Source organism: Martes martes, assembly GCF_963455335.1.
Source record: "Martes martes genome assembly, chromosome: 3".
NCBI lineage: Eukaryota > Metazoa > Chordata > Mammalia > Carnivora > Mustelidae > Martes > Martes martes.
In genome coordinates this window covers 72,889,066-72,915,081 of record NC_137890.1, presented here as the reverse complement: position 1 = coordinate 72,915,081, position 26,016 = coordinate 72,889,066, and the positions used below count along the sequence as shown (strand labels likewise).

General features: G+C 47.3%; 1 protein-coding gene across 1 annotated transcript in view; it reads right to left on the bottom strand.

Annotated features, from left to right (window-relative positions):
- Positions 1–26,016, bottom strand: part of SLC7A1 (solute carrier family 7 member 1) — a 74,817-nt gene that overhangs the window by 8,170 nt on the left and 40,631 nt on the right. Inside the window, exons 3-8 of the mRNA XM_080799761.1 lie at positions 15,218–15,601; positions 11,886–12,044; positions 9,679–9,853; positions 3,582–3,703; positions 2,733–2,955; positions 1,620–1,759 (exon numbers count right to left, since the gene is read on the bottom strand). Coding sequence (XP_080655887.1) covers positions 1,620–1,759; positions 2,733–2,955; positions 3,582–3,703; positions 9,679–9,853; positions 11,886–12,044; positions 15,218–15,587 — 1,189 coding nt within the window. The 5' untranslated portion in view covers positions 15,588–15,601. The remainder of the gene's footprint in view (positions 1–1,619; positions 1,760–2,732; positions 2,956–3,581; positions 3,704–9,678; positions 9,854–11,885; positions 12,045–15,217; positions 15,602–26,016) is intronic.

Below are 26,016 nucleotides of genomic sequence, written 5' to 3'. Positions count from 1 at the left end.
GTCCCCACCCACAAAGAAACTCCAACCAGACTTTTTCCATGTGGGAGATTTCCGAAAACCAAATACCCATTGACCACTCCTGCCGAGTGAAAAGAAAGAGTAAATCCCTGGTTTGGTGAATGCACGTACTTTACAGTCACTTTAAAGATTATAGTTTGAGCTCCCCTGATCAGCACAGGAAGGGAATTAAAGGCCAGTCTTTAATGTGATCAAATTACATGTAAATCCTGAAAGAATATTAACTAGTTCCCGTTCTTCATCTCTTAAATATATTGGTCATATTCTGACATATAGTGTCCCTTAACCTGACCATTGAGATCATGGTCAAGAATGTACAATTACACAACAAATTTGTTAAATAATGAAAAACTAGCTTTCTCTCATTATGTGACATTAATCCACAATACTAAACACACTTTGCTAAGGGGGTAGATACTATTTTTTTTTTTTTAAGATTTATTTAACAGAGAGAGAGATTACAAGCAGGCAGAGAGGCAGGCAGAGAGAGAGGGGGAAGCAGACTCTCCGCTGAGCAGAGAGCCCGACATGGGGCTCGATCCCAGGACCCTGAGACCATGACCTGAGCCGAAGGCAGAGGCTTAACCCACTGAGCCACCCAGGTGCCCCAGGGGGGTAGATACTATTAACAACAATCCATTCATTTAAGATGGTCAAATGTCTTACCAGTGGCTATTTGACTAGTCCCTGTGGTACAGAGGGTGAACTGGTATCGTATGTTCTAATACCCCAAAAAGACCCTGGAAGGAGCCAGCCACTTTGGCATAAAAACAAATCAGGAACCAAGAGCCAGGTCTCCTGGGTGTGGGTATACCCCCTCACTTCACCTCTCTGTACAACAGGCTGGATAATGACTGTCTCTTGGGGCTGGGAGAAGCAATTATTGGAGGAGAAAATATAGAAAACCAATAGCACAGTCCTTCCATGCTCCTCTTTTCTTAATCAGGGGCCCCTGGAATACCACATAGCCCCAAGGTTCTTTGTGTATGGATTTCAGCTGTCAAAACCATCCTCTTGGTGGGGAACCTGATACTTGATAAGATAAATCTCCTCTAAGCCTGCCATTATCTATAAACTTACAGCAATCGGCCTCCCCAGCAACACCCCTGATGTCTCCTGGAGAACAGGTAGCACATTTCCTAAAACACTGATCTTAAGGGCTTCTCATTACCCTGAGGATCCACAGGCTAAGACACACGGAGAATGAAATTCCAGTACTAACTAAACAGTCTTTCGGCTTGTTACCATGCAAGAAGATGTCATCCCACCAAAATCTACTGAGGAACGTTCAGAAAACAGGAAACACAAGTGGCTCTGTAGGGATAGTGTGCGTTCCAAGCTCTGTCCAATGAGAGGATAATCATAATAAAAGGATTCAAACATTTTTGAGAATTCCATCACATCCTCTGCAAAACTGGCCTCTGCCTTTAGTCAAAAGGGTGGCTATCTTGCAGGAAATCAGGTTCCAAGGGTGAAAACCAAAAGTTAAGAAGAACAGTTCTAACTTCTCATAGACAAGCACAATTCAAGGTATTTCCTTAGGGACTAGCAGTAACTCAACTGTTAAAATACTGGCAGGTGGGATTAGTTCCAGTTCTTACCAGCAATGGCACCTGAGGTCAACGTGGCAATTATTGGTGTTTTGGTCCTATCGTTGATTTTGGCCAAAAATTTAAATAGCAGTCCATCTTCAGCCATGGCATAGATGACTCGAGGCATGGGAAACATAGAACCTAAAAGACTAGATGGGAGGGAAAGGCAAAATGCACATGTAACACTATCCCATCGGGAAGAAAGGCACCCTAACATGATTATTATGTGGTAAACTATGCTGCCCTGAACTCCTCACCGAGAACTGCCACCCTCCAAACTTGGGGAAGCCCATGACTGACAGACAAAAATTCATCACATCAAGCCCAGAAAAAGCACTTACTATATGTGCTCAGTGAAAGAACAGCTTAACCTAACAAACATGCATGGGATCTAGTCATAGTTCTTAGGAAAAGGAAATTTTGTATTTATTCCCACAGTATTTCTAGCTAAATCAAACAGAAAATAAAAGCCTCACTGGGCTCATGAGGATTTCTCTGTGGTAAATCAACGATTAGCAAACATTTCCTGTATGTACAGGCTAATAGCAAACATCAGGGGCAAAATGTTTCTTATTCAAAGCCACTTTATCTTGGTCGCCTGGGGGGCTCAGTCAGCTAAGCATCTGCCTTCGCCTTAGGTCAGGATCCCAGGGTCCTGGGATTGAGCCCCGATTCGGGCTCCCTGCTCAGTGGGGAGCCTGCTGCTTCTGCCCCTCCCACTCTGCTCGTGCTTTCTCACTCTCAGTCCCTCTCTCAAATAGATAAATAAAATCTTTTAAAAAATGGCATTAATTTCCTTTTTTAAGGCAGCCTCTGCTTTATGACCAAACTAAGGGCCAAAATACAGTGTTCAAAGAGGTGGCCTGCTGTAGGGGCCAAGGCTGGGGACAGCAAGCCAGACCCTTGCTGAGCAGATGTCAGAAAGTAGGCCTCAGAGTCTTCAGGGTGAAAATACCAAGAACAGCTTGCGGGATGGTTGCTAACAGCAGGAGGAGAAACCAACTCATCAGGGTTGGGGTGCTGGCTCTTTGGGGGAAAAAAGCGAGATTAGCGACACGCCTGTGTGTCAGGCCTCACACAGCCCACCACCTCTCACCCTCCTGAGAGCTTCGGAGGCCTCACCTGGTGGAAAGAGCGCAGAGGGAGCCAACGGCCACCGCATACTTGGCACCTTCCCAGCCCACATACTTGAAGGCGTCGGGCAGGGGACTGTCCTTGTCCAGGCAGAAGTATGGCATCATGAGCGTGAGGGCGGCCGACACCCCGAAGTAAGCGATGAAGCAAATTAGGAGGGACGCGACAATCCCCACAGGGATCGCCTTCTGAGGGTTCTTGACTTCTTCACCTAGAAGCAGCAAGGAATCGGGCCCAGGAGGGCAAGACAGTGAGGGGCAACCCCCAGCTCCACAAGATACCCATGCCACACACAAATGACGCCCCTGACGTGCTCAGCCCCATGGGAACCGGGGTCTTCGGGCTTCTGGGAACCCCGGGTGGCCCTCCACACATGGATCAGAGGACCCATAATGCCCAGGGAGGGTGTTCTCGGCCTCTAGGCCCTGGTTCAGCCAAGGAAAAGACTTGTTTCCTTTGGCAGAGAAAATTCAGGAGGCCCGACTGAGCCTGGCCTATTCAATCACCCGGATAACAATATTTTTAATGGCCTCGTTCCTCCCGGATGACGCCCAGATATGAAATCGGGCTGAGCGACGCTGTCATTATCCTGTCCTAGCAGCACACCAGTTAGTCACGTTTGTGATGCAGGCTTTCCTGCCAGGCACTGCCACTTGGGGAAGTGATAAAAGGGGGGAAAAGATTAGCAGGAAGCTACAAATCTACACGTTACTCACGTGTGAAAGAGCAGCAGCCGGCACAGCCCCACAGGAAGGAAAACAGCACCCCTGGGTAAAATTAGCCCAGCCTGTCTGACGAGGGAGGAGGACCCGTCCAGCGGGCAGGCGGGAGCCATACCTGTCGTGGCGATGCAGTCAAAGCCCACAAAGGCATAGAAGCACGTCGCTGCCCCAGACAGGACACCGGAGAACCCAAAGGGCATGAATCCACCAACGCCAAGCGTCCCTTGTTTTGTGTCACTAGGAAAAGAGCCAAAGATCATAACACCCTCTTCACAGTCCTGAAGAAAATCTGTTCCCAACAGTTGTGTGTCCCCTCCTCCCCCGGCCACTGCTGGCCTGGGGCCCTCCAGATGCCTAGTAAATGATCCCCGAGGCAGCTGTCCCCAGACCCCGCGGGCCACACGCCTCCCTCCTTTACATAGCACAGAGCCACAAGGGCACCCACTGAGCTCTTTCCAGAAGTATCCCTGAATATTGGCTTTGGGGACAAGGGAGAGACTGTGACACATGGTGTCCAACAGGAAAGACGGAAGAAACCAATTGAGTCCTCTCTCACAGGACTGTCAAATGAAGAATATATACTCTGGAACACAGAGCTGCCAAATGGGTGTGTGGCCCCCACCCCAGGGACACAATGCAAAAAGTCTCCCGTATTTACCAGTAACTGCAGTCTCAAACATTTTCAGAGACACTGCAGTGAAGGAAAGTGAATGGTTCCTGCCAACAAGCACTCGCACGCACACGGTAAACAGGGATGTCTACATGGGTGGGGACCAGTGCCCAGTATGGCAAGGGCACACGGATGGGGCTCAGGACATAATTGCTAAAGTAATGAATATACGGCCGTATACGAGTTGTCAGCCCCAGAAATCCTTTAAGGTTCAGAAAATAGTTCCAGTGAAGTGGAACCTTGACTCGAAACAGTGTGCCCCACGCCAAGAAGAGCCACATGAGCCCGCGGCCGGCCACCACTCGCACTCTGGATGGCCACTCCAGGCCCTGCCCATCACGAAGTGGCTCTAAGCCACGTACACCCTGGTCCGCTGCCACCACCTGAAAAACAGCCCAATTCCCAGCCCCAGGAGGATAGCCTGGCTCCTCCCTCACCAGCCATGCCTTTTGCTGGCCACCGGGCTGCAGGCGTCCTGTCGCAGTTTCCAGAGAATGGTCACTACCTACCCATCGCCTCTCCTAACTCAGCAGGCTGATGACCGCCCAGCTCTGCAGGGCAACCTGCCCCAGACCACCTGGCTTCCTAACATTAGAAGAGCCATACAGAATATTCTAGTCCTATAAACAGATGTCAATTGGGTTAGCAACTCATTGGCCCAATTTGCTTTCAGAGCGATTCATCAACTGACTAATAAAACAGACAGCCACTTTGGTCCCAATTATAGAGTAATGGGGATTGAGCCTTGTACCGGTTTCTAGAGGATCCTTGATTTCACAATCTGGAAGTCAGAGCACGAGGAAGGTCCTCAATCTGGGACTCACGGCAGTTCAGTAAGTAGCAACGTGAGGGAAACCCCAAGAAACCCACAAGTGGGAGATGTAGGAAAAACTGTTGCCAGACTCAAAGGGAAGTCACCCACACCCCAAGTACAAAAATGGAGGCCCAGGACAAGTAAGTCAACAAGGCACAGGACGTGCCCACCACATCCATAAATCACAAAGAACACAGAATGCCCTGGTGAGCTGACTCCTATAATAAAAAGTTTGAGGTCAAAGGCTTAAACAAAACAGTTGACAGTCAAATAGCTCGGGAGAGGGGGATAAGAAGACGAAAGGAGAGGGGGACTCTTAATCAGAGGGGCTCCCGGCAGACCCTTTCAACTTCTGACCCCAACTAGAACATGGGAAGGTCTTTGCCAAGACCTGGAATTGGGCCCAGCTCCCCTGTCCCTATCGGGACAGACAGACAGACAGGTGCAGAAAGCCTCCGGGTGCCCGCCTGCCTCCACAAGCCCTCTAACACCAAGGGCTACGGAACAGTCAGGAAGAATAAATGAGTGTCTGGACTGCTGTTACACACGTCCAACCCCAGAAAGAGGCCCTGCAGGAGATGACAAGGGCTGGAACACGCCTCCGTCGCGCAGCCAGGGGAAGCAGAAGTAACGGTGAAAGCACGGAGCTATGGAGAGCTGGAACAAGATGAGGGCATCCTTCCCGGCTCCTCAGAGAGTGATGGGAGAAGGAATCCCATGGAACAGGAGTCACAGGGAAAGGGCTGTTCCCACGTAAGCTCCCACAGCCACCAACCGTGAAACCAGCTGTGGGTGCTCCTCCAGCTCCTCCATCGCCCCGTGGTGCTCAGACACCACACACCGCAACGAAGGACACAGTCCCTGTACAAAAAGCCCTGTGGAATGTGCTAGTAAGGGAAACATGCAAGGTGCAGAAAAGTGGAGACAGAATGTTACTTTTTATGTAAGAAGAGAGGGACTATACACATAAATTATGTATGTAAGTTATATACATAATATACAAAATAAATAGAAATACATACTTATAGTTGCTTGTATTTATACAAATAAAAGCTGGAAGCTTACACACAGAAATGATAAAAATGATTACCCATGGCAGGGTAGGAGAATGAGGCAGATGAAGGAAGGAACGGGAACAGAAATTCTCAAACAAACCTTTTCATAACATCATGACAAATGAACCAGGAGAAAACATTACCTACTCAAAAAATTAAATTCGACATTTAACTTGTTTAACTTGGGTATTCTGCTCCTGGGAAAGTGGCTCACTATGAAATAGTCACAGAACCTGTTCTATGTGGCCTCAAACCAAAGCATTTACAAATGTTTTGTGAAGGCTCTTTATGTGAATCTGTCATCGACGCGCTCTCCACATGTGGGGGCTGCGCCCAGTCAGCATCTAGCCACTGACACACGAAGACACGGGGAAGCAGGCTCTCAGGGGCTACCGTGGCCCACACCCGGTGAACATCAGCTGGCAGAGCAGGTTAAAGCCAGACCTCAGCCCGGTGCCCCCGCCCCTACAGCTGGGCTGCCCAACTCTTCCGCCTGCCACCCAGCCAGTCACCCAGGATAGCAAAGAGGGGAACTGGCACAGGAAGGAAAGAAAAGCTGTCTTGTGGCCATCACATCTCCGAGCCTGGGGTGAGGCCTTGACAGGCAGTCTCCACGGTATGGATGCGGGAGGTCCTCTCCCCCGAGTGGCCTTTTCCCACAGCACCGGTGGAAAGCATCCTGTGCTAAGACTCTGTTCTTCTGACTTCCATCTGCCACCCTGACATACACTGCTAGTTGTTCCCAAAAGCCATACCCCCTTCTTCCTCACAGTAATAGAACTTAATTATTTTAGCTAGAACCAGGAACACTAAGAATAAAGACAGTGTATTTCTCTGACTCTTCAGCTGCAAGCTGTAGCCCCTTGATTTAAGCAGACACAAGGTACACATCTCCTGAGAAACATCAGGGGAATGAAGTGGAGAGAGAGGCTGCTCCTCTCCTTTTCTCATTTCCTTCCTGCTGCTGGGCGCCATCTTGGACCCTGGAGTGACGTTGGGAATGTGGGCCATGGACAGAGCCATCAGATGGAAGCACTGGATTTCTGGCCCACCGAAGCCATATGCTGGACTGACCACCTGCAGATGTTGACTTAAGAGAACAAAACCTTTATCTCATGGAAGCCAATGTTATTTTTGGGTTTCCATCCTCCCTGACAAGAAACCATATGCAACAAAACCTTCCCAGCGGGGTTCCATGTCGCGCTGTGGCTTTACACTTTGCTATACTTGTGGCCCATCTGTGGGACTCTGGCTAAGAAAGCCAGAAATAGCACGAAACAAAGGCCGCAGGGAACCCACCAGGCTGTTGGGTCACATTCCCAGTCCAGACCAAGCCACAGACAGACTCCAGGTTCACAGGGGCGTCCACAGCCAGTCATGGAGACCAGATCACAAAATCACAACCCGGTGGGGTGAGAACGGCCACCAACTGTGGCTGAAGCTCTCCACGCTGCATGGTTTGGCTGGAAAATGCTCTATTATTTCAGAAAGACAAGCAATTTCATGCAAGACTACGTGGCCATGCTCGGAAATACAAATCTACAGCTGCAAAAAAAGGGGAAGAAAGAAGTTTCTAGGTTTTGACAAAATCAAAGAGCAAGCCGTGTCCCAGACCGGCAGCCTTATACCTCAGGGCAGTGCTCTGGGGGCCGGGGGCAGCACAGTCCTTCGTCACTGGGACCCAGAGTGCGAGGACAACCCAAGACAGGAAAGACTATCAGCGGGCACAAACAAGCTCTTCATGAAAACAATAATATTCAATCTCCATAGACCACCAGGAAAAAGACACACCATCTAGATTTAATTCCTGACCTGTGAATAATCACCAGCAAGAGAGTCGTCCCAAGTTTTCAAAATCTACTGTTACTCCCAAGCTTAGTTTGAACTGGCTTTATTCTACCCTGAGATACTGGGCACCAATAAATCTGGCTTACACAGGATTCAGGAAAGCTTAGGAATGCTACATTAAAAATACTCTTCTCAGCAGGGCCCAGCTGGCTCAGTCAGTAGAGCATGTGACCCTTGATCTTGGGGTCGGGAGTTCCAGCCCCACTTGGACATAGAACTTACTTTTAAAAAGAAAATTTAAAGGGGCACCTGGGTGGCTCAGTGGGTTAAGCCTCTGCCTTCGGCTCAGGTCATGATCTCAGGGTCCTGGGATCAAGCTCCATATCGGGCTCTCTGCTTAGCGGGGAGCCTGCTTCCCCCTCTCTGCCTGCCTGCCTCTCTGCCTACTTGTGATCTCTCTCTCTCCCTGTCAAATAAATAAATAAAATCTTTAAAAAATTTTTTTAAAATCCTCATTTCTCTGTAATCATTTAGTCTCCAAAAGGAAGGCTCTTTTTTATTTGAACTGTTAACCATATAATATGTCATGCATTCAACAGTTTCCTGCTTGTGTTCTAGTAGTGAACTTGTCACACATCAATGCCTGTCCAGTGACCAGATCACTGGAAGATATAGCTGGGCCCGAACCAGAGACCAAGTTCACGTGTGACCGCTCAGACCCCCAGTGTGGGACGACCTCATTTCTCAGTCTCCCTTGCAGCTAGATGTGGCCACCTACTGGATTCTCACCAGCGGAATGTTGCTGTGTCTTCCGGATCTGCCCTCCAAAGAATGGGCACACTCTCTCTCATACCCTCATTCCCTCGAGGAGAGCCCAGCTCGGACCACACAGAGGAGGACCCCATCCTAGGGTAGGACGGAACAACCCGGTGGATCCCTGCAAGCCTGTGTGCAGCCTCGTGGGCCAGTCAACCTGGGCCACTCATGTCAGGGCCTGAGACATCATTTTAAAGACACTGCATTTTAGGAGGGTCTCCTTATCAGAGCTGTGTAACCCTTGGTTATAATTACAACAGAATCATAGACAAAAATCTCACTCCCCATTCTCTATCCTAGGACCCTAAGAGTCCCCTAAAAAATCTGACCTAAAAAGATCCAAAAGATACATCCTAATTTGCTTGGCTCTTATTTTCTAGATAGTCGGAGCTTGTCAATGAGGCTTCCCTGAGGGTCCTAAAAAAGCACAGGTCTAAGAGCTGGCCTGTCACCTGCCCCTCATCCTGGTTATCATGAGTCAGAGAATATAAGGGTGTTGGGGGCCACTGGTTTTCAGGGCTGACACACCCCAAGTTGAGGGTGGGAGAAAGACTATTATAATCACATTTTCATACGTCAATTCTGAAAACCTCTGATAAAAGCCTATGATAAGAGTCCTCCAGATTTCTTCTTCTGTCTATGTTAGTAATAGGAAGGAATCATAATCAAGTGATAGCACCACGGCTTTGCAGAGAAAAGCTTTTCTGAAACCAAATTCAGAGGTTGGTCAAGAAACGGAATTTGAGGAATAGATTACTTAGTGAGTCTGACAACAATCTTCAACTATGTACAATTTCAGAATTAGAATGTAGATTTTGTTTTCCTGAATACCTTCCTTTATCAGACAATACACTGTCGAGTTCAGGGAAATGAAACTTGACAAAATTTCAAACCAAAGAAATACCCTCGGCTATTTTACTGCACAAAAATAATTAACTCAAATTCAAATTACTTTTTTTAAAAAGGCATGTAGTGTTCTGGACAATTACATGCCCCCAATGTGCGTGTCTGTTTAAGTACCAAGTACGAATCAATGGTCATATGTCGAGAGGAAGGAGAAACAACTCACTTGCTCAAGCAGCGATGACTGGATGTGTTCTGGAAATCCTCCTCTGTGAGCTGCCAGTTTTTAATCGATCCTTTCACAAATCCTGACACCATTATGAAGCCCAAGACCAGAACATTGACACAAGTGAATATTTTGTTGACCATGGCCGACTCTTTCACACCGAGAGTTAAAAGTCCTGAAAAAGCGCATAAACAAGAAAATTTTGCCTGATGGTGTGAACTCTGTGCCTGACGAGTCCTTCCTGGGACAGGGACAGGGATGGGATGAGAGGATGAGTTAAGAAGAATCCAAGCAACACCAAACCTCCTAAGATTTCTGTGAGCCTCTGGGAATGGGGCTGAATTAATCACCTTTCTAGAGGCAGGGATCAAACTAACCAAAGTCCATACAGTGGTTCACAAAGCCATCAAAGCTGGTCTCGCAGGCCCCGTCTGGAGCTGAGGATGCCACCCGGCAGGCACCCAAGGACTGCAGCGATGGGGAACACCACAGCCCACCCCCGTGGAGCGCAAGCCCCTCCCAGGGATGAAGAGAAGGCCCTCTCCCGGCTCCCTCTCCACTCACTGACAACTTCCTGGGACTCCCCTGAGGGCACAGCGGGACTTTTTTTTCTCCAAGGAGGAGACATCTGGCTGAGTTTGTTGATAGAATGAGGGTTTTTCGGATATGAAAATTATTCAGATTCACCGTGCAACATTAGCAGTATGAGCAATGGCAACTTTCTGTGATTACGGCACCACAAACCATGAGGTTTTTCATCAGACTCAGTGCACGTAAAACAACGTCTAAACTAGACGAGTTACAGATCATAAACTCACATAAAAAAACTAAAAAGACCCAAGTGATAAAAACACCTGGAAACCACATGACAACACTGTCTCAGAGGCTTAGGCCACATGATCACCTGGGGGTAAACACACCATTTGGGGACTTCTGTGGCTAAACTCCTGGCTGGGGAAGAAAAGAGACATGGAAAGGTGTCCAAGTGACAGGTGACCACCACTTATGACTTGAGACTGCTGCCCTGCCATGCGCACTTTTTATACACTTAAAATAAAAAAATGCATTTCACAATATAAGATTCGATTCTGAAATGAAGGTGCTAGAAGGGAAGTGAGCAATTAATCACAGGGAACACCTCCTCGTGCTGTGCTCTGTTTCTCTCTGGCGTCCCTCCCTCTTGTGTTTATGAAAATCTCCCAGTGCAAACTTAATTTCTGATACACGTTCCTGCCAGCTGGACCAGAAATACTGCTGAGACTGTCCTATGCAAGATGATTTCAATTACATGGTGCGTAAAATAAGGCATGTTGTTTTTAGAACCCATCCAAGATTTTCTAGTCTCAAAGGGGGATTTATCTGCATTCAGCTTAATGCTTATACAGTTAAGTGCCACATGGAACAAAACTCCCATCCTCGAGGCCGGGACACGGATAAACATCACTAAGAGGAAGCTGCCTTCAGTCGTCTTCAAGCACTATCTGGAATTTTAAAATTCTGTACCCGTGACTCTGTTATTAACATTTTTTTTTGAAGATTTTACTCATTTATTTGACACAGAGAGAGAGAGAGCGTGCGCGCACAAGCAGGGGAGCACAGGCAGACACAGAGGGAGATGCAGGTTCCCTGCCAAATAGGGAGCCTGATGTGGGACTCGATCCCAGGACCCTGGGACCATAACCTGAGCAGAAGGCAGACGCTCAACTGGCTGAGCCACCCCAATGTCCCGTGAAACATTTCTTGAATGGGCATTTTGTTGGCTGTTAGATATAAAACCATCCAAGACTTCTCAAACACCCAAGGCACACACTGGTGCCCAGACCGACCTCTTCCCCTTTCTGTTCCCCAAGAAAGAATGCCACTTCCCTTTACAAATGCTTTCCACTAAGTCAAGGGAATTTGTATTCCTGGGTCACTTATACAATAAAGCCCACCATACTAACAAAATCCCACTCTACAAACAGCTACACAAACACCTGAGATTTTTTTTTTTAATTAAATGACAAGCAGCTTCGACATCTAGTCAATGGGTCCACCCTGTGTGTACAAGAAGCTGTTAAGACCAACAAGATGCCTGCATTCGTCACAGAAAGAAACAAAAGGAGGGGAAAGGAGGATGAGGAAAAGTTAGAAAGGGACCTCATGGGAACCTGCCCTGCACCTCAGGCCCCTTACCCCAACCGACGTGTCCCACTGTGTGGCTTTACCTGTTAAGATGAGAATGATGATCACGGCAAATATGTCTGGGTTTTCGGCCAGTACTCCGGGGGCGTTCAGAGCCATGTGCGTCCGCGAGAACTCCCCGATGGGTTTGCCAATCAGCTCGTCAAACGTCGCACTCCAGGCTCTCGCTACACTTGAAGTACCTGTCATGAAACAGATGCACCAGAGGAAACTGACGGAAAACAATGAACAGCATTTGTCATCAGGCTCCACTTCACAGCTACCATGCCAGGGGTCGTGGACGATGCACTGGGACCCGGTGGCAGCAGGCAGACCCCGGTCTGTGCTAGCTCGGAAGTGAGGCTCAGTTAGCTCCTGCAGCAAAGTGATGGGGCTGGGGAAGCCTCACAGGCTGGGAGAGAAACACACTTCTCACCACAACCCAGTATGGGCACAGGTACTGTGTTTCCAATATAACTGAATAATCAACAGTTCGCAGAACAGTGCTATTTACCCTTACCACCTGAGGAGCACGCTGGTGGTATTTATTCAACTCTACTTATTTTATTTCATTATTAAAAGAAATACTGGTGGCAAACCACAAAGCTGATTTCATGATCCACTCAGGGGCTATGGTGGGCAGCTTGAGACATCTGGCTCTGGAAGCTTCTCTTCCAAGACCTTCCTGACAGCAGAGCTGAGGGTCCCCACCCACCAGGGAATGCTGTTCTCCCAGTAAGAATGGAACAAGGAGATCCACGTGTGCTGACCATCCCCCTCAGCAACAGTCACCTGCTCACCCCGGAGCTGGCGCCGGCCCCCTCTGTTGCTCTGTGCCCAAAACTGGGCTCCCACTACCTGCCCACAGGTCCCCAAGTGTCTGACCACAGCCACAGCCCAGCCTTCCTCCTCTCCATCCCACAGTCCCCGCCCTAAGGATCACAAATGGACACAGCACCCCAAATGCCAACAACTGTTGACTGCATGCTCTTTCAACCCGAATCAAATCACTGCTTTTCAAGGAAACGTCACTACAGTTCCAATATTCACATATAGCACTTCCCTTTCCTTTCCAAAGGGACCTCGCCGGTGACTGTGGTCTGGATCATCCACAGAATATGGCTGGGGGAACGAGATTCAATGTTGCTAGTGGGTCTCATACTAAGTATGTGTCTGACAACTTAAAAATTTAACCATGTGTCTTCATCCTCAGCATCCAGGCTGTTACGAGTTCTGTTCATCACCAGCCCAGTGGAAAAAATGGTCTCCCCCTCTCCCCAACAGAGGCCGGCTCACGGCTGATCAGGCTCCAAAACCTACTGTGAGGGGTGAGAGGGGCTACCCGACCTTCCTTCTTGGCCTCCCTCACACTCTCCATCTTCGAAACATAGCTTTAAAAAAACCCACGTTTGCTGAGAAAAACTACCCTTCTCAAAAGCTGAGGCCGAGAATTACCCACAGTAACACATGCATGAGTCAGTATCACACAAGCAAACAGCACGTTGGCAGAGAGTCTTTCCTTTGTTGGTCTGGAAGCAGAGGGCGATTCCTGCTCAGGTTTTGTTTTATGCCCAGGTAAATCCGCTGGGAACATAACAGCCCATTTAAAACAGCTACATTCCCACTCACACACTTGAGCTTGCATGAGCATTTGTGGTTATAAATTTTAATGCTGTACTGAAAAAAAATTATGAATTTTATTTTCAAACTTAGAAGCATAAGCTATGCTGGCTGTCATTAGGTAACACGAGCTCCAGAAAAGAGAGGGAAGGTGCTGCTCAGAGAGCTTGGCGGGAGCCCTCCACCAGCTGGCCTGGGCAAGTGGCAGCAGGTGCCCCACACAGCCCCTGGGGCCCGCATCCCAGGAGGCAGCACATAGCCCCTTACACCATTCCCAGTGTGGGGAAACACAGGAGCCTACTGGGACCCGCTTACCACGTCTTACTGTGTTTTTAAAATATTACAGAAAGTTTGCTGAAATATAAATGGAATATTTAGAGCCTATTTATACTTCTACTTGTAGGAATCGGCCATTCATATCCTTTGCTTATTCTTATATTCAGGTGTTTGTCTCTTTTAAGTTGATGTGTTCAACCTCGGTTGTAACCAAAATACAAATACCATCAAGAGAAACAAGATCTTCTCGCCTACCAAACTAAGAAGACTTTGTATTTTGAGTGTTTTTGTTTGTTGGTTGTTTTTTTTTTTTTTTAAAGATTTTATTTATTTATTTGACAGACAGAGATTACAAGTAGACAGAGAGGCAGGCAGAGAGAGAGGGAAGCAGGCTCCCTGCTGAGCAGAGAGCCCGATGCGGGACTTGATCCCAGGACCCTGAGATCATGACCTGAGCCGAAGGCAGCGGCTTAACCCACTGAGCCACCCAGGCGCCCTGTTTGTTGGTTGTTTTTAATGCCAGTGCTCAGGGTCAGCAAGAATGTGAGGAAGAGAGCCTGTGGCCGTCTGGAGGATCACAGGCAACATGGGCCTTAAAAGATGCAGGTCCACTGACCTACACATTCTGCTTCTTAGACTATTCTAAAGGAAAAAAATCATGGCCATGCCCAAAGACATTAAATGACATTAAACTATTTATAACAATAATTACACAACTGGAAACAATCTAAGTACTCTAGGAGAACACCTAAAAAATTACACTACATATATAAAACTACATAATGATATGCAATCCATATTACTATGGAAAAACCATTAATACCATGAGAAATGTTTATTATATGTTGTTTTATAAATAAAGAGACTTACTGGACAAAAAATACACATTTAAGTTGACAAAAATATTAATAGATCCCTAAACTCTTCTGAATAGAGATTGTCTTCTCCTTCCATGGTGTTCCTAATATCCAGCATAATGCCTGGCACAGAGGAGGGGCTCAAGAAATAGCTGCTGAAAGAATGAGCAAATGAATAACAATTAATTTCTCTGGGTTGTCAGATTTGGCAATGTCTACTTACTATGTTGCGTTTTTCTGTATTTCCTAAATTTTTCTTTATCAATGATATGTTTACTCTAGTAATCAATAATCAAAAATAGTGAAAGGGACTACACTCCTTTTAAGCAGTAAGGACATCCCACTGGATCTCCAACTCTTGTGTTCACAGGACTGACCTCCTTGTTGGCCTGGCTCATCTCCACTAACAGTCCGATGCACATACCAGAAGGAGGAGCGATACCCCCGAGGCAGGCCCCCCCACAAAAGGGAAAGGAAGCATGTACCACAGTTAAGGGAGGAGGACAGTCGTAGAGAGGAGCTAGTCTCGGTCCACTCAGGGAGCAGAGGAGAGCATGGCTGTGGTCTGGAGGTGAGAACAGCAGAGGGGGAAGGGGGCAGGCTCCAGGCCTCCTGGGACGTACCGATGATGTAAGAGAGGATTAAGTTCCAACCAGTGATGAAGGCCCAGAGCTCCCCGACGGTGACGTAGCTGTAGAGGTAGGCCGAGCCTGTCTTGGGGACCCGAGCGCCAAACTCGCCGTAGCAGAGGCCGGCCAGAACTGAGGCCAGCGCTGCGATCAGGAAGGAGATGACAATGGCGGGGCCCGCGTCCTCACGGGCCACAGCTCCAGCCAGGACATACACACCGGCACCCAGTGTGCTGCCCACCCCCAGCGCCACCAGGTCGAAGGTGTTCAAGCAGCGGGACAGCCGGCTCTCCTCCCGGCTGCAGTCCACCACCTTCCTCCGCAGCATCTGATGCCCAATGTTGAGCAGAACTTTGCACCCCATCGTGTTGTTCAATTCTGCTAGAGAAAAAGAATGTAAGCGTTTATTATTGCCTTTTATCCCATGCATTAACCTCCTCCTATGGCAACACAGACAGCCACCATGTCCTCTATCATCATTGACGGCTAAAATATTTTACATCTCAGAATTCCACAACTGGTCATCAGAACATCCACCTATGACTTCTACCCATCTCAGGCCTAACCAGCATGGACAGAAATGCCCAGGAGGCCAGTTCCTCCAGTGGCCTTGACTTTGAGGTCTCTGAACTTCCACATTTATTGCAGCTCTTAAGGGAGAGCCTTCTATAGACAGAAATTGCACAGTATGAGAAACACAAATTAATGACATTGTTCTTGCCCTCAATAATCACGCAATTCCCCTGGAAAAACAAGATGTTATTCCAAATATGAGGTTATGGAAGACAAAACCAGCCATATTTTAATATTAAAACCCAGATGCCTTGAATAGCAATGGCAAGGCTTTTTTAGACCTCCCTTGGATCCCCTGAGAGCAAGAACCAGGTTAACACGGTTAGATCCAGAACAGAAAAAATGCTGAATTACTGTAAGTTAGGAGTAACTGTTACTACTCCAGGAAGCCCTTTTCTTCTGGACTAAAATGTTAGGAGAATGTGCTAGAGGATCCACCTCTGAGCACAAATCACAAGAGGGCACACATTAACCAACGGCCACTGTCAGCCACCCCATGTCACCCGGAACAAGCAGAGCGCAGGTCCCAGGATGAGTACAAACCACAGACCGCACCCTGGGCCAACATACCACTCCCAGTCTGCTAACACACAGGCCAATCCTGCGTGGGCAGCTCGTCCCAAGGGGGCCAGGATGCCAGCGCCCACCCTCAGAGACATGGAACAGAGCTCCCCAACCTCAAGCAGCCTGCACAAGTGACTTCCTTCCACAGAGGCCAGTCTGAAAAGGGCAGAAAAGAGTGGAGAGACCTAACTAGGTTTCTACCTACACTGCCTAGACCAGGGGGCCATGGTCAACCACAACAAACATTTGATTATGGGATGTGACAAGAAGGGCACTTGACCTCTGTGATCTTCCTCCCCAAACCATCTAATCATGAGAAAAATATCAGACAAATGGCAGATGGAGAACATCCTACAAAACAGCTAACCAGTGCTCTTCAAAACCATCAGGACCATAGGAACAAGGGAAGTCCAAGAAACTGTCACAAGCAAGAGGAGCCTGGGGACACATGATCACTGAATGTCATGTGGGATCCTGGATGGGGTCCTAGAACAGAAAAAGGATCTCGGGAAAAACTACGGAAATCTAAATAAAGTAGGAGTATTAGTTAGATCAGGGCCACACACTAATGTAGGGTGCTAGCAATGGAGGAAGCTGGTGTGAAGAGTATGGGAACTCTGTACTAGCACCACAATTTTTCTATAAATCTAAAACTGTGCTGAACTAAAGAGCTTATTAAAAAAAAAAAAAAACAGCTTGTGCAGAGAGAAGCTATCTAGCTACTGAGGTGGAAAAAAACATCATTGCTTTTTCATCTTGATCATCCATAGACGGGTACTGACCTCACCTTGCTACAATCAAGACACCAGAAAACATAATAATCTAAATGGCGACTGACAGATCTAGCAAAGTCCATACCTAAGCACCCACAACCCGGCTGCCCGCCCACACCTTGTGGCCTCAGCCACCGGGAGCAGAGTGGTCTGGCACCACCCCCCACCCCCAGCCCCTGGCCATGGCGCTCCATATGGTCACACAGGAATGGGAACAGGCCTCTCTCTCTACTTCATCTGACCGGCCAAGAGAAGACAAAAAAAAAAAAACCTTCTTCAAGACGCAGAAGTTTTCAGCTAGGAATAACAGTCATATGTTCTGATCTCATTATAAAGACGAGGAAAAATAACTCTGAGAGCCAAGGGTCAAACCAGGTCACGGAGCTCAGAAGGCACTGGGCCCCAAGTGCTCATCGAGGGCCCTGGCATTCCAGGTGGGAAGGAAATGATGTCACTGTGCTGTAAGGTGGGGAGGAAGTAGGGAGGAAATGAGGAAAGACGACATTATTTGTGGAGCGTAGTGCAGCAGGAAAACCCCAGACAGGAGGGTGTGACAGGAGCAGAAAAGGGCAGGCGTTGTGAGCAAGGGAAGAACAAGCTCAGAGCCCAGCAGACCACATGCTGGCCTGCTTCCGAGGCGCCCTGGCGAGGCTGCGAGGGATACCTGGGGCAAGGTCCCAGCACTGGTGAGAGAGCCCAGGGTGTAATTCCTCCTGGAACTGCCTTTTCTTTTCTCCGTTTCTTCCTTAGGGGATTAACTGGATTTATTCAAATCAGATTGTAAATCCTAACAAAGCTCTCAGGAAACAATGGCTTGAATAATGAGTTAAAGAGGCCACATTTCAACACAACCCTTGGCAGAAGAGGCTGCACTAGGGGATGTGCAGAATCCCTGTAAAATCACTCCTGGCCATCCTTTTTGGCAGGGAGGGGAGTGTTGTAGGTAGGCAGGAATCTCACAGGGAAGAGAAGCGGAGTGGGGAAGCTCCTTGTGACGCACACCGGTTTTGACCTGACTGGTAAATGCCACTGACCTTTAGAGGGTGCCTACTGCCCCTCCTAGACGTCCTCTGCCTAAAGTAAGTGCACCGCCAGTGCAAGGCAAAGACAGGGCAATTAAATAGCATCTTCTTTCCTGGGCTTTTACAGAGCGACCAGGAGCTCAGGAGGTTAGGTGAGATGAGCCATCTGCCATCCTCTAAAAGACAAGACCCATTCTGTCTTGGGCTCTGGGAAGGGCTGGTCCATAATTTATGCTCCTTTCTCCAAAGTCCGCTGTTGTCTGGAGCAGAAGCAAAAGCTACTGGAGCCCAGACATATGCTGGGGACACACTTCTGAGCTTCCTCAGAAAAAAAGGCGAACAAGAGTGCCATGATTGTGCCAGGCTGAAATGAGCCCCCAGGACACACAGAGCTGTGGGGGGAGGGGGACCACAAATGCCCATGAACCACCAGCAGCGGGTGGGCATGCGCCTGTCAGCCAAAAACCTGCTCGAGGAACTCACTTCCTAACGCTGGGGGTGCAGCACCCTCTTCGACTTAAGGGGGCAGTTTACTGGATTGCATAACTTTAGATACAGATACTGGTTTTCATGCGTAACGTGGAAAGGGAAGTCTTTGTTGAGTATAAAACGTGACTAGACAGGCGCAATTCATTTCTCCTAAATGGGCACACAGCAGCTCTCTTCTCTGGGGACAGTTCTGGGCCCCTTCCTTGCCAACAGCAGCCCGGGGGAACTGCTCTGTGAACCACGGCGTGGGGAGCACAGAATGGACCGTGACAGGAGACTTCCCACTATTTTTACCTTGGTTACTTTTCTTTTTGTTTTTTTCTTATTTAGTTTTTACTACTGCAGTGCAGTTGGCATACAAGTGATGCTCGTGTCTTGGTTACTGCTGAAGTACTACCTGCCATCAGGGTGGACGGGCAGGCTCAGTTCCCTTGGAAGACGCTGGAAAAACAATGCAGCCAAATACCACTGGGAGGCCCGGGGCGGATGGCCCAGGGAAGGCACGGGTCTCCAAGTAGCAGGTTTCTACTTTCCAGCAGGGTAGCTGAAAATGAGATATTTGCCCTGTCCTGGGTTCAAGTTTAAGGAATATCCTTTCCATCTCCCTAGAAGTAGCATAAAACTATATTCTCTGAGTGGCATCAACTGTCAGGATTTTGTACACATTATGCCACTATTTCTATTCACGCTGAAACCCCAAAGGTGGTCATTCAACCAACAGGAAGACAAAAAAACACGCATCTGCGTAAACCTAATCTAACCATTCAAATTCCCACAATGGTGGGTTGTTACGGACTTCTTGCTGCTGGGGTTTATGCAGAAAATTACCACAGAGGTTTTGAAAGTGTTACCTGAAGATTAGGTCATCCTTTCTTGTGGGGAGGAATCTGTACAACGATCAACAGCTACACTAAATTCCGCCACATCTCACCAATCTCACCCCATTTTGATGCCCTAAGCTCAACACAGCCAGGATTTATGGAAATGCATAAACCCATGGTCCCACCCCAGGAAGCTGAGTGTCGGGGTGGGAAGAGGTAAGCACACACGACAACTCCAGGAGCTGGGCCCATCGGGTGATGGAACTCCAAAGGAGAAGGTCTAACTGTCCATCTCAAAGGCCACTTCATGCCTCCCTCCTTGCTATCTGAAAGTAGCGCATTGTTATGGAACCCTTCATGAGTGAAATGGTGTAAAGCAAAGAAACAACCATTAATTTACATGGAAAATTTGTTGAGCATTCCCAGACCCCCCAAAAATCACCTCCATTAGGCTTTTCTGACACCTTAGGACACATCTTGCTAATGGATACACCAAGAAAATCGAGATAGAGCAGAGCTACTCACAGATACAGTTCAGAGCTCTGGTGGCTTGATGCTGAGATGCTGAGCACAGTCTCAGGGGAAGGAGTGTGGCTCTGGGCTCTCCGGATCTGGGCAGCCTCTGTAACAGCTTGCTGCAGAACAAATGCTGAATGCCATTTTTGCTTTTTGACTTTATTTTGTAAAAGCGAAAATCTTCCGATTTCCTTCAGTTAATAAAAAACAAGTAGCACTTTGTAATAGCAGAGTGGCATAATGCAAACCTTTAAAGAGTGTGGGACACCTGTCCTTTCCTGAGGAAAAGAGGCGTGATTTCATCAGGCAAGGACAGAGGTGTACAGTCCATAAGTCCACCTGTGCATTTCCTTGCTTCCATCAGAAGCCTCAGTAATAAAGATGCTTTATGCTTTTCTATCACATGCCACAGATAACGTGGTTTCTCACTGGCATGGGCAGGCACAAGATCCAGTGTGATCACACGCCCTCACAGCACCCACCCGTCCTCCAGAACACGGTGACTTTAACACTCCGGCCATATCAGAAAAAGCCCCAGGAGCCCGGCCGTCCATAGCTTGCCTCCTTCTACTGATTCCACAGGGCTAAATGCAGAAAGCTGCCAGAAGCTTCTGATGTCCCATCAGCAGCAGTGTGGACAGCCCAACACGTGGCCATAAGCTCTGAGTCTGTCTGCACAGTGGAGCAGAGCTGCTGGACGGAGGGAAGCAGGAGGAGGCAGCAAAGTAGAGGTTTCACCTCTCGGTCTTGACTTCCAAGCCACAGGGGGGCAGGCCAGGAGGAGGCCATGGGGACCCCCTCAGGTGCAAGCCCACCAGGGCAGCACAGCTTCCAGGCACAGGTCGGGAAGTCAGCCAAGGAACAGCAAAGTACTCAAGACAGCTTCCAAAGCAGAAATGGCAAAGAGCAAGGCGAACAGGAATACAGACACTGACCATGAGAGGGCCCCTCAGCCAGGCAAGGAGCACAAAGGCGCAGGGACCCCGTTCCCTGGTAGCTGTGAGTGGTGTCACCGCCCTGTGAGCTCATGAAGCACAGAGACCCAAGCAGATCACCCACCCATGGGGCTGAGAGTGGACAGTGCCATACTAACCAAAGAACTAGAACAAGATCTGTCATGGGCAAATCTGTTGCCGAAATGGTATGCAGGCAGACAAGCGTTTTCAACAGCTTTAATGTTCTGGGAAAATATCAAGTAAAAAAGCCCATTTTATTATCCCAGTGAGCATGTAGGTGAGGGGGAGGGGTGTGTAAAGGACCAAAACACTGAGATAATCTTTCAGATTACGGGTTGTTTTCTTCGTTTCTGTATCTGTCATAATACCTGTGATGAGATGTGTTAACTTTTTAAAGCAAAAAACAAATAGCACTAGTTAATAACAACTAACATTTTGGGACATCAGCCAAATGAAAGATCCCTTAGATAAATTATTTCATTTAATCTTCACACCACCTTATCTATCTGGCAATACTCTGCATTCCAGAAATAAGGAAACCCAGCATTACCAGAATGCAGTCATTCACAACCCTGGGTGTGCAAGAATTTCACATGGTAAGATTTTTTAAATGAATGATGCCCAGCCCACCATAGACCAAGTCATTCCTGTGACTTTCTCCCAGGTAACTTGCCGAAGAGCATGTAGCCAGTGAACAATGGAATCAAGGCTCAAGCCCAAGTCTTTCTGCCCCAAAGACTTGCCCCATCCTCTGAAGCAGGATCTGCAGGTTTAGAGAACAGGCACAGAGGGTGTGGAGAGCTGGTACAGGAGAGAAGCAGGGACAGGAGGCAGGGCTGACTGGCGGAGGGAAAGGTCTCTGTGTGTTCCACCATGAGAGTGGCGCCGGAACGCTCCTCCATCCCCCAGCACACAGGATGCACGGAGCAGTGTTCATAGGACCACATCCTACATAGCACCCACAGCAGACACTCAGTGTTAGGAAGCAGACAGGAAACTGACCGTCATCTTAGGTAATCACCACCATTACTCTCCAACAACTTAGGAGGGTCTCTCTATCAAGAGAGATTTTGTTAGCTGACTAGTTAATGGTCTGAGTTACTAAAGAGTATATTTCTGTTTCTCCAAACAAATAAAAATGTAAAAAAGTTGTCAGTTGGGTTCAAATCCAACATAGTCTTGTCTATGAAGCCTTGAAACAATTCCCATTTTCCTCACAGGAAAATGTCATGGGATGTGCTCTATCCCCACCTCCCGTCTTGCCTTAAGGGACAGCTTCCCTGCTCCACTCCACGGTGGGACACCTTGAGTACCTGTCACACCCTCAGCCTAGGGTTCTGTAATTCATTATCTTTAAGTCAGTGTTTGGGGTTCTCAGTTTTCAAATCTATCTTTTTTAAAGATTGTTTTAAAAGATTTTATTTATTTATTTGGCAGAGAGAGATCACAAGTAGGCAGAAAGGAAGGCAGAGAGAGAGAGAGGAAAGCAGGCTTCCTGCTGAGCTGAGAGCCCAATGTGGGTTCGATCCTAGGATGCTGAGATTATGACCTGGGCTGAAGGCAGAGGCTTAACCCACTGAGCCACCCAGGTGCCCCTCAGTTTCCAGATCTAAAGATGAGACAGCACTGTTGTCTCACTGTTGCAGGTACACATGAGGGTCAAATGAAACAATGCATTAAGGAGCTCACTGAAGGGGCGCCTGGGTGGCTCAGTGGGTTAAAGCCTCTGCCTTCAGCTCAGGTCATGATCCCAGGGTCCTGGGATCGAGCCCCGCATCAGGCTCTCTGCTCAGCAGGGAGCCTGCTTCCCTTCCTCTCTCTCTGCCTGCTTCTCTGCCTACTTGTGATCTGTCTTTCAAATAAACAAATAAAATCTTTAAAAGAAAAAAAAAAAGGGGAGCTCACTGAAAAGCCAAATCCATTATTCTTCCAATGCAAAGAGCTGCTATTATTGTCACACCAGTAGGCATTCTGGTGTGGCATTCCTCATTCTCATTTCTTTCTTCAAAATCTCAATTTGCAATCTGTCGGCTGTCTCTGCTTCCCAGTAGCAGAAGGCAGGCAATCCCCATCAGCGAAGGGTTCCCGTCCCCAGGGCTGTCTTTAAGCAAGGCTTTGCCACAGATATTTGCCTAACTTAGCTATAGTCAAATATTTTCAATATTATCTACTCAAATTGAAGAATGATATAAAAAACAAGAAGCCAGGGGAAGGAATACTAAGCACGTTTTCACAAAAACCAGATACCCAGATACAATCTAGAAATGCTCCTCCTCAAGTCAGCAGGATGTGATTAGACAGTAGTTATGTCTCTGGATGGCATTTCCATCACTAGGGAAGGCTGTCCTTTATCAGGACAGAGGCCCTGGACCCGTGTACAGAAATGCATTACAACAAAAACACACATTCCATCAGGAGCTCAGAGCTCCTCTGACACATGCCTTTAATCATACCTACTTTTGCAGTATGTGACAAAAATGTTCTGTATCTGGAATCTGAAGCCAAGTGATCTACAAACTCTGTGGGCATCTCTAGTACAACGCTGATTAACCAGAACCTAACAGGAGCCTGGTCCTGCGGAGTGGGGGATTTCATTAAGTCAGCTTTATATGAGCTGTTAAGCACTTCACTTGGGCCTTAAAAGCTGTTATATGTTTGTCTCTCAAGTAGAAAAGCAATGTCTTAAATTAAGTTCCCCTAATATCTGAATTCAAACTTACTATCATAACATTGCTTCTTTAATTCTCTAGGCCTCCAAGGTATCCTGAAAAAGTTTTCTGCAGCTCCTTCCAGAACCGTCCTCTTACAAAAAGCACAAGGAGAACTGGCATCTAGACCTGGAGCAAAGCAGAGGATTCCACACAAAACTGATCTAACTTTCACTGCACACTCATTGTCCCATTATTTTTACATTTACTAATGCATTCACTCAACAAACCCGGGCAGTTCACAGATTTAGACACCAAGCTCCAGTAAATTTCCACACTTCCCCATCTTCCCATGGTCACAAGCAACTCTGTGGAAAAACCTGGAATTTCTAGAAATGCACTGGTTCCAAGGTAGACAAAGCAGCTGTGAAAAATCAGGTCCAGCTCCTTGAACTGAGCTGGAGAACAGACTCACAAAGGGGCTAGGGTTCTTGGGAAACAAGGAACATTCTACACCAGCTCCTGAACAGAAACACATTACAAATTCATTTAATCCCCACCAGAGACCAACAGTAGCAATTGTTACTCCTCTCAGGAGAGTAAGAGTGGAGTTTAGATGGCAGTTTATACACATGCGCATATGCATATATATATATATATATATATATATATATATATATATGCATTGGATTCCAGAAACCCTACCCATGCCAGGTGCCAAACGGACTCAACTTTGACCAAACTTATTCTCCATGCTGCTGACAAATCTTAATGTGTCACCTGATCCTACAAATAATAGATTCACAAGGGTTAAGTGACACTCTCTTCTTGAATGACAACTCCTCTGTAAAAATTAAGTCAATTAGTTATTCGCATGGTGGAGTAAATTAACATAATCCACCTACTTCCCTCCAGCTGCTGGGCAAGACACATGGGCTTTGAGGCAATAGGAACTTTATTTGGGAGTGAGGAAAGGTGGGTAGTTTGGGTTCCAGTGCCCAACCCAGGCTTCAGGGAAAGTTCTGGAAAATATACAGACAGCAAGGCTTGGAAAAGTTATGTGTTAGAAAGAGCAGGCCAAAGCAGATGGATTAGATATTATGTTGGAGATACTACATCCCTGAAAAAAGCAGGGAGGAAGTGTCAAAAAAAAAAAAAGAGAGAGAGAGAGAGAGAGAGAGAGAGACACAAAGAGAGAAAAACATGAAATAGCACTTCTGGGAAATAATAATAACATATTGAATATGAGTTTATATAAAGAATGGCCCGGAAGGGAAACTGAAGTAGTTGTCTCTCAACAGGTGATTAAGGATATTTTTTATTTTCTGCATATGGATAATTTTTTCTATGAGTGTGGACTGCTTCTGAGTTGAGGGGAAGAAAATATTCTAATAAAACCAACAAACAAATAAGTGGAAAAAAAGGAAGGCATAAGCGTCCAAAGATAAATTAAATCCATGTCAAGAGTCTACCTGGGAGATGTGAATAATTGAGTACATGGGATTTCATTATGCTTTCTCCCTACATTTGTGCATGTTTGGAAATTTCCAAAAGTGAATGTGTAAAGAAAGGAACCCACTCAGGGCTGACCCAGAAAACAAAGCAGAAATTCTTCCACAACCTTTATCAACCCCTACCTCCAGGACCAGAAGAGTCTCCCAGTGCTATAAGCCATGGAGTCAAATTAAATAGTCTTTAACACAGGATTAGGTTGAACCATATGAAATTATCAATATTCAGCTAATTTTTTTTTTTTAACCTAGAAAAACAGCCACGAGTAAAGGATTCATCATAGGCAGACCCGGTCGTACCTCTTACCAGCCTTGTTCCTACACATCCTCTGAGCCTAAGTCTGTATCAAATTTGGGGAAGCAGACTGAAACCAGAAAAGGCAACATGGGTTCCAACGAAGAGATTTAAGGGGGAAAAAAAGGAGTGATTTGGAGGTTCTTCAGAGCTTGTAGCGGCTGAAAGAGAGACACTCGTAGGCATGTGTGTTTTTGTGCATGTTCTGTGTACCCATGAGGGACACGAGTTTGTCTTGTGGGTCACATGTCCCTGCTGAGGTGACCAGGGAGGGAAGGCACAGGCCCACTGAACAGCCCGTGACATACATCAGATGACCCGGCTGAAGTGGGATGACCATGGCGGACAGGTGGGTGGGGCAGGACCGTCCATTTACCAGAGTCCTGAATGGCCAGCTGAGAAACTGACACTCAGACGTGAAATTTTTAAGCAAAGGAAGACCATCTCAAAAATCTTCTCTTGGAAGGACTGCTCTGGTCTTATCATGAAGGACAGAGTAGAGAGGGAAACAGCACCGAGATAGCTGACTGCTCGTGCTTCAGCCTTCTTTCTCTGGGGAGCAAATCAATTATGTTTGCCTTTGAGCACGATATTTTAATCCAACTAATAAAGCACTTTTGCACAA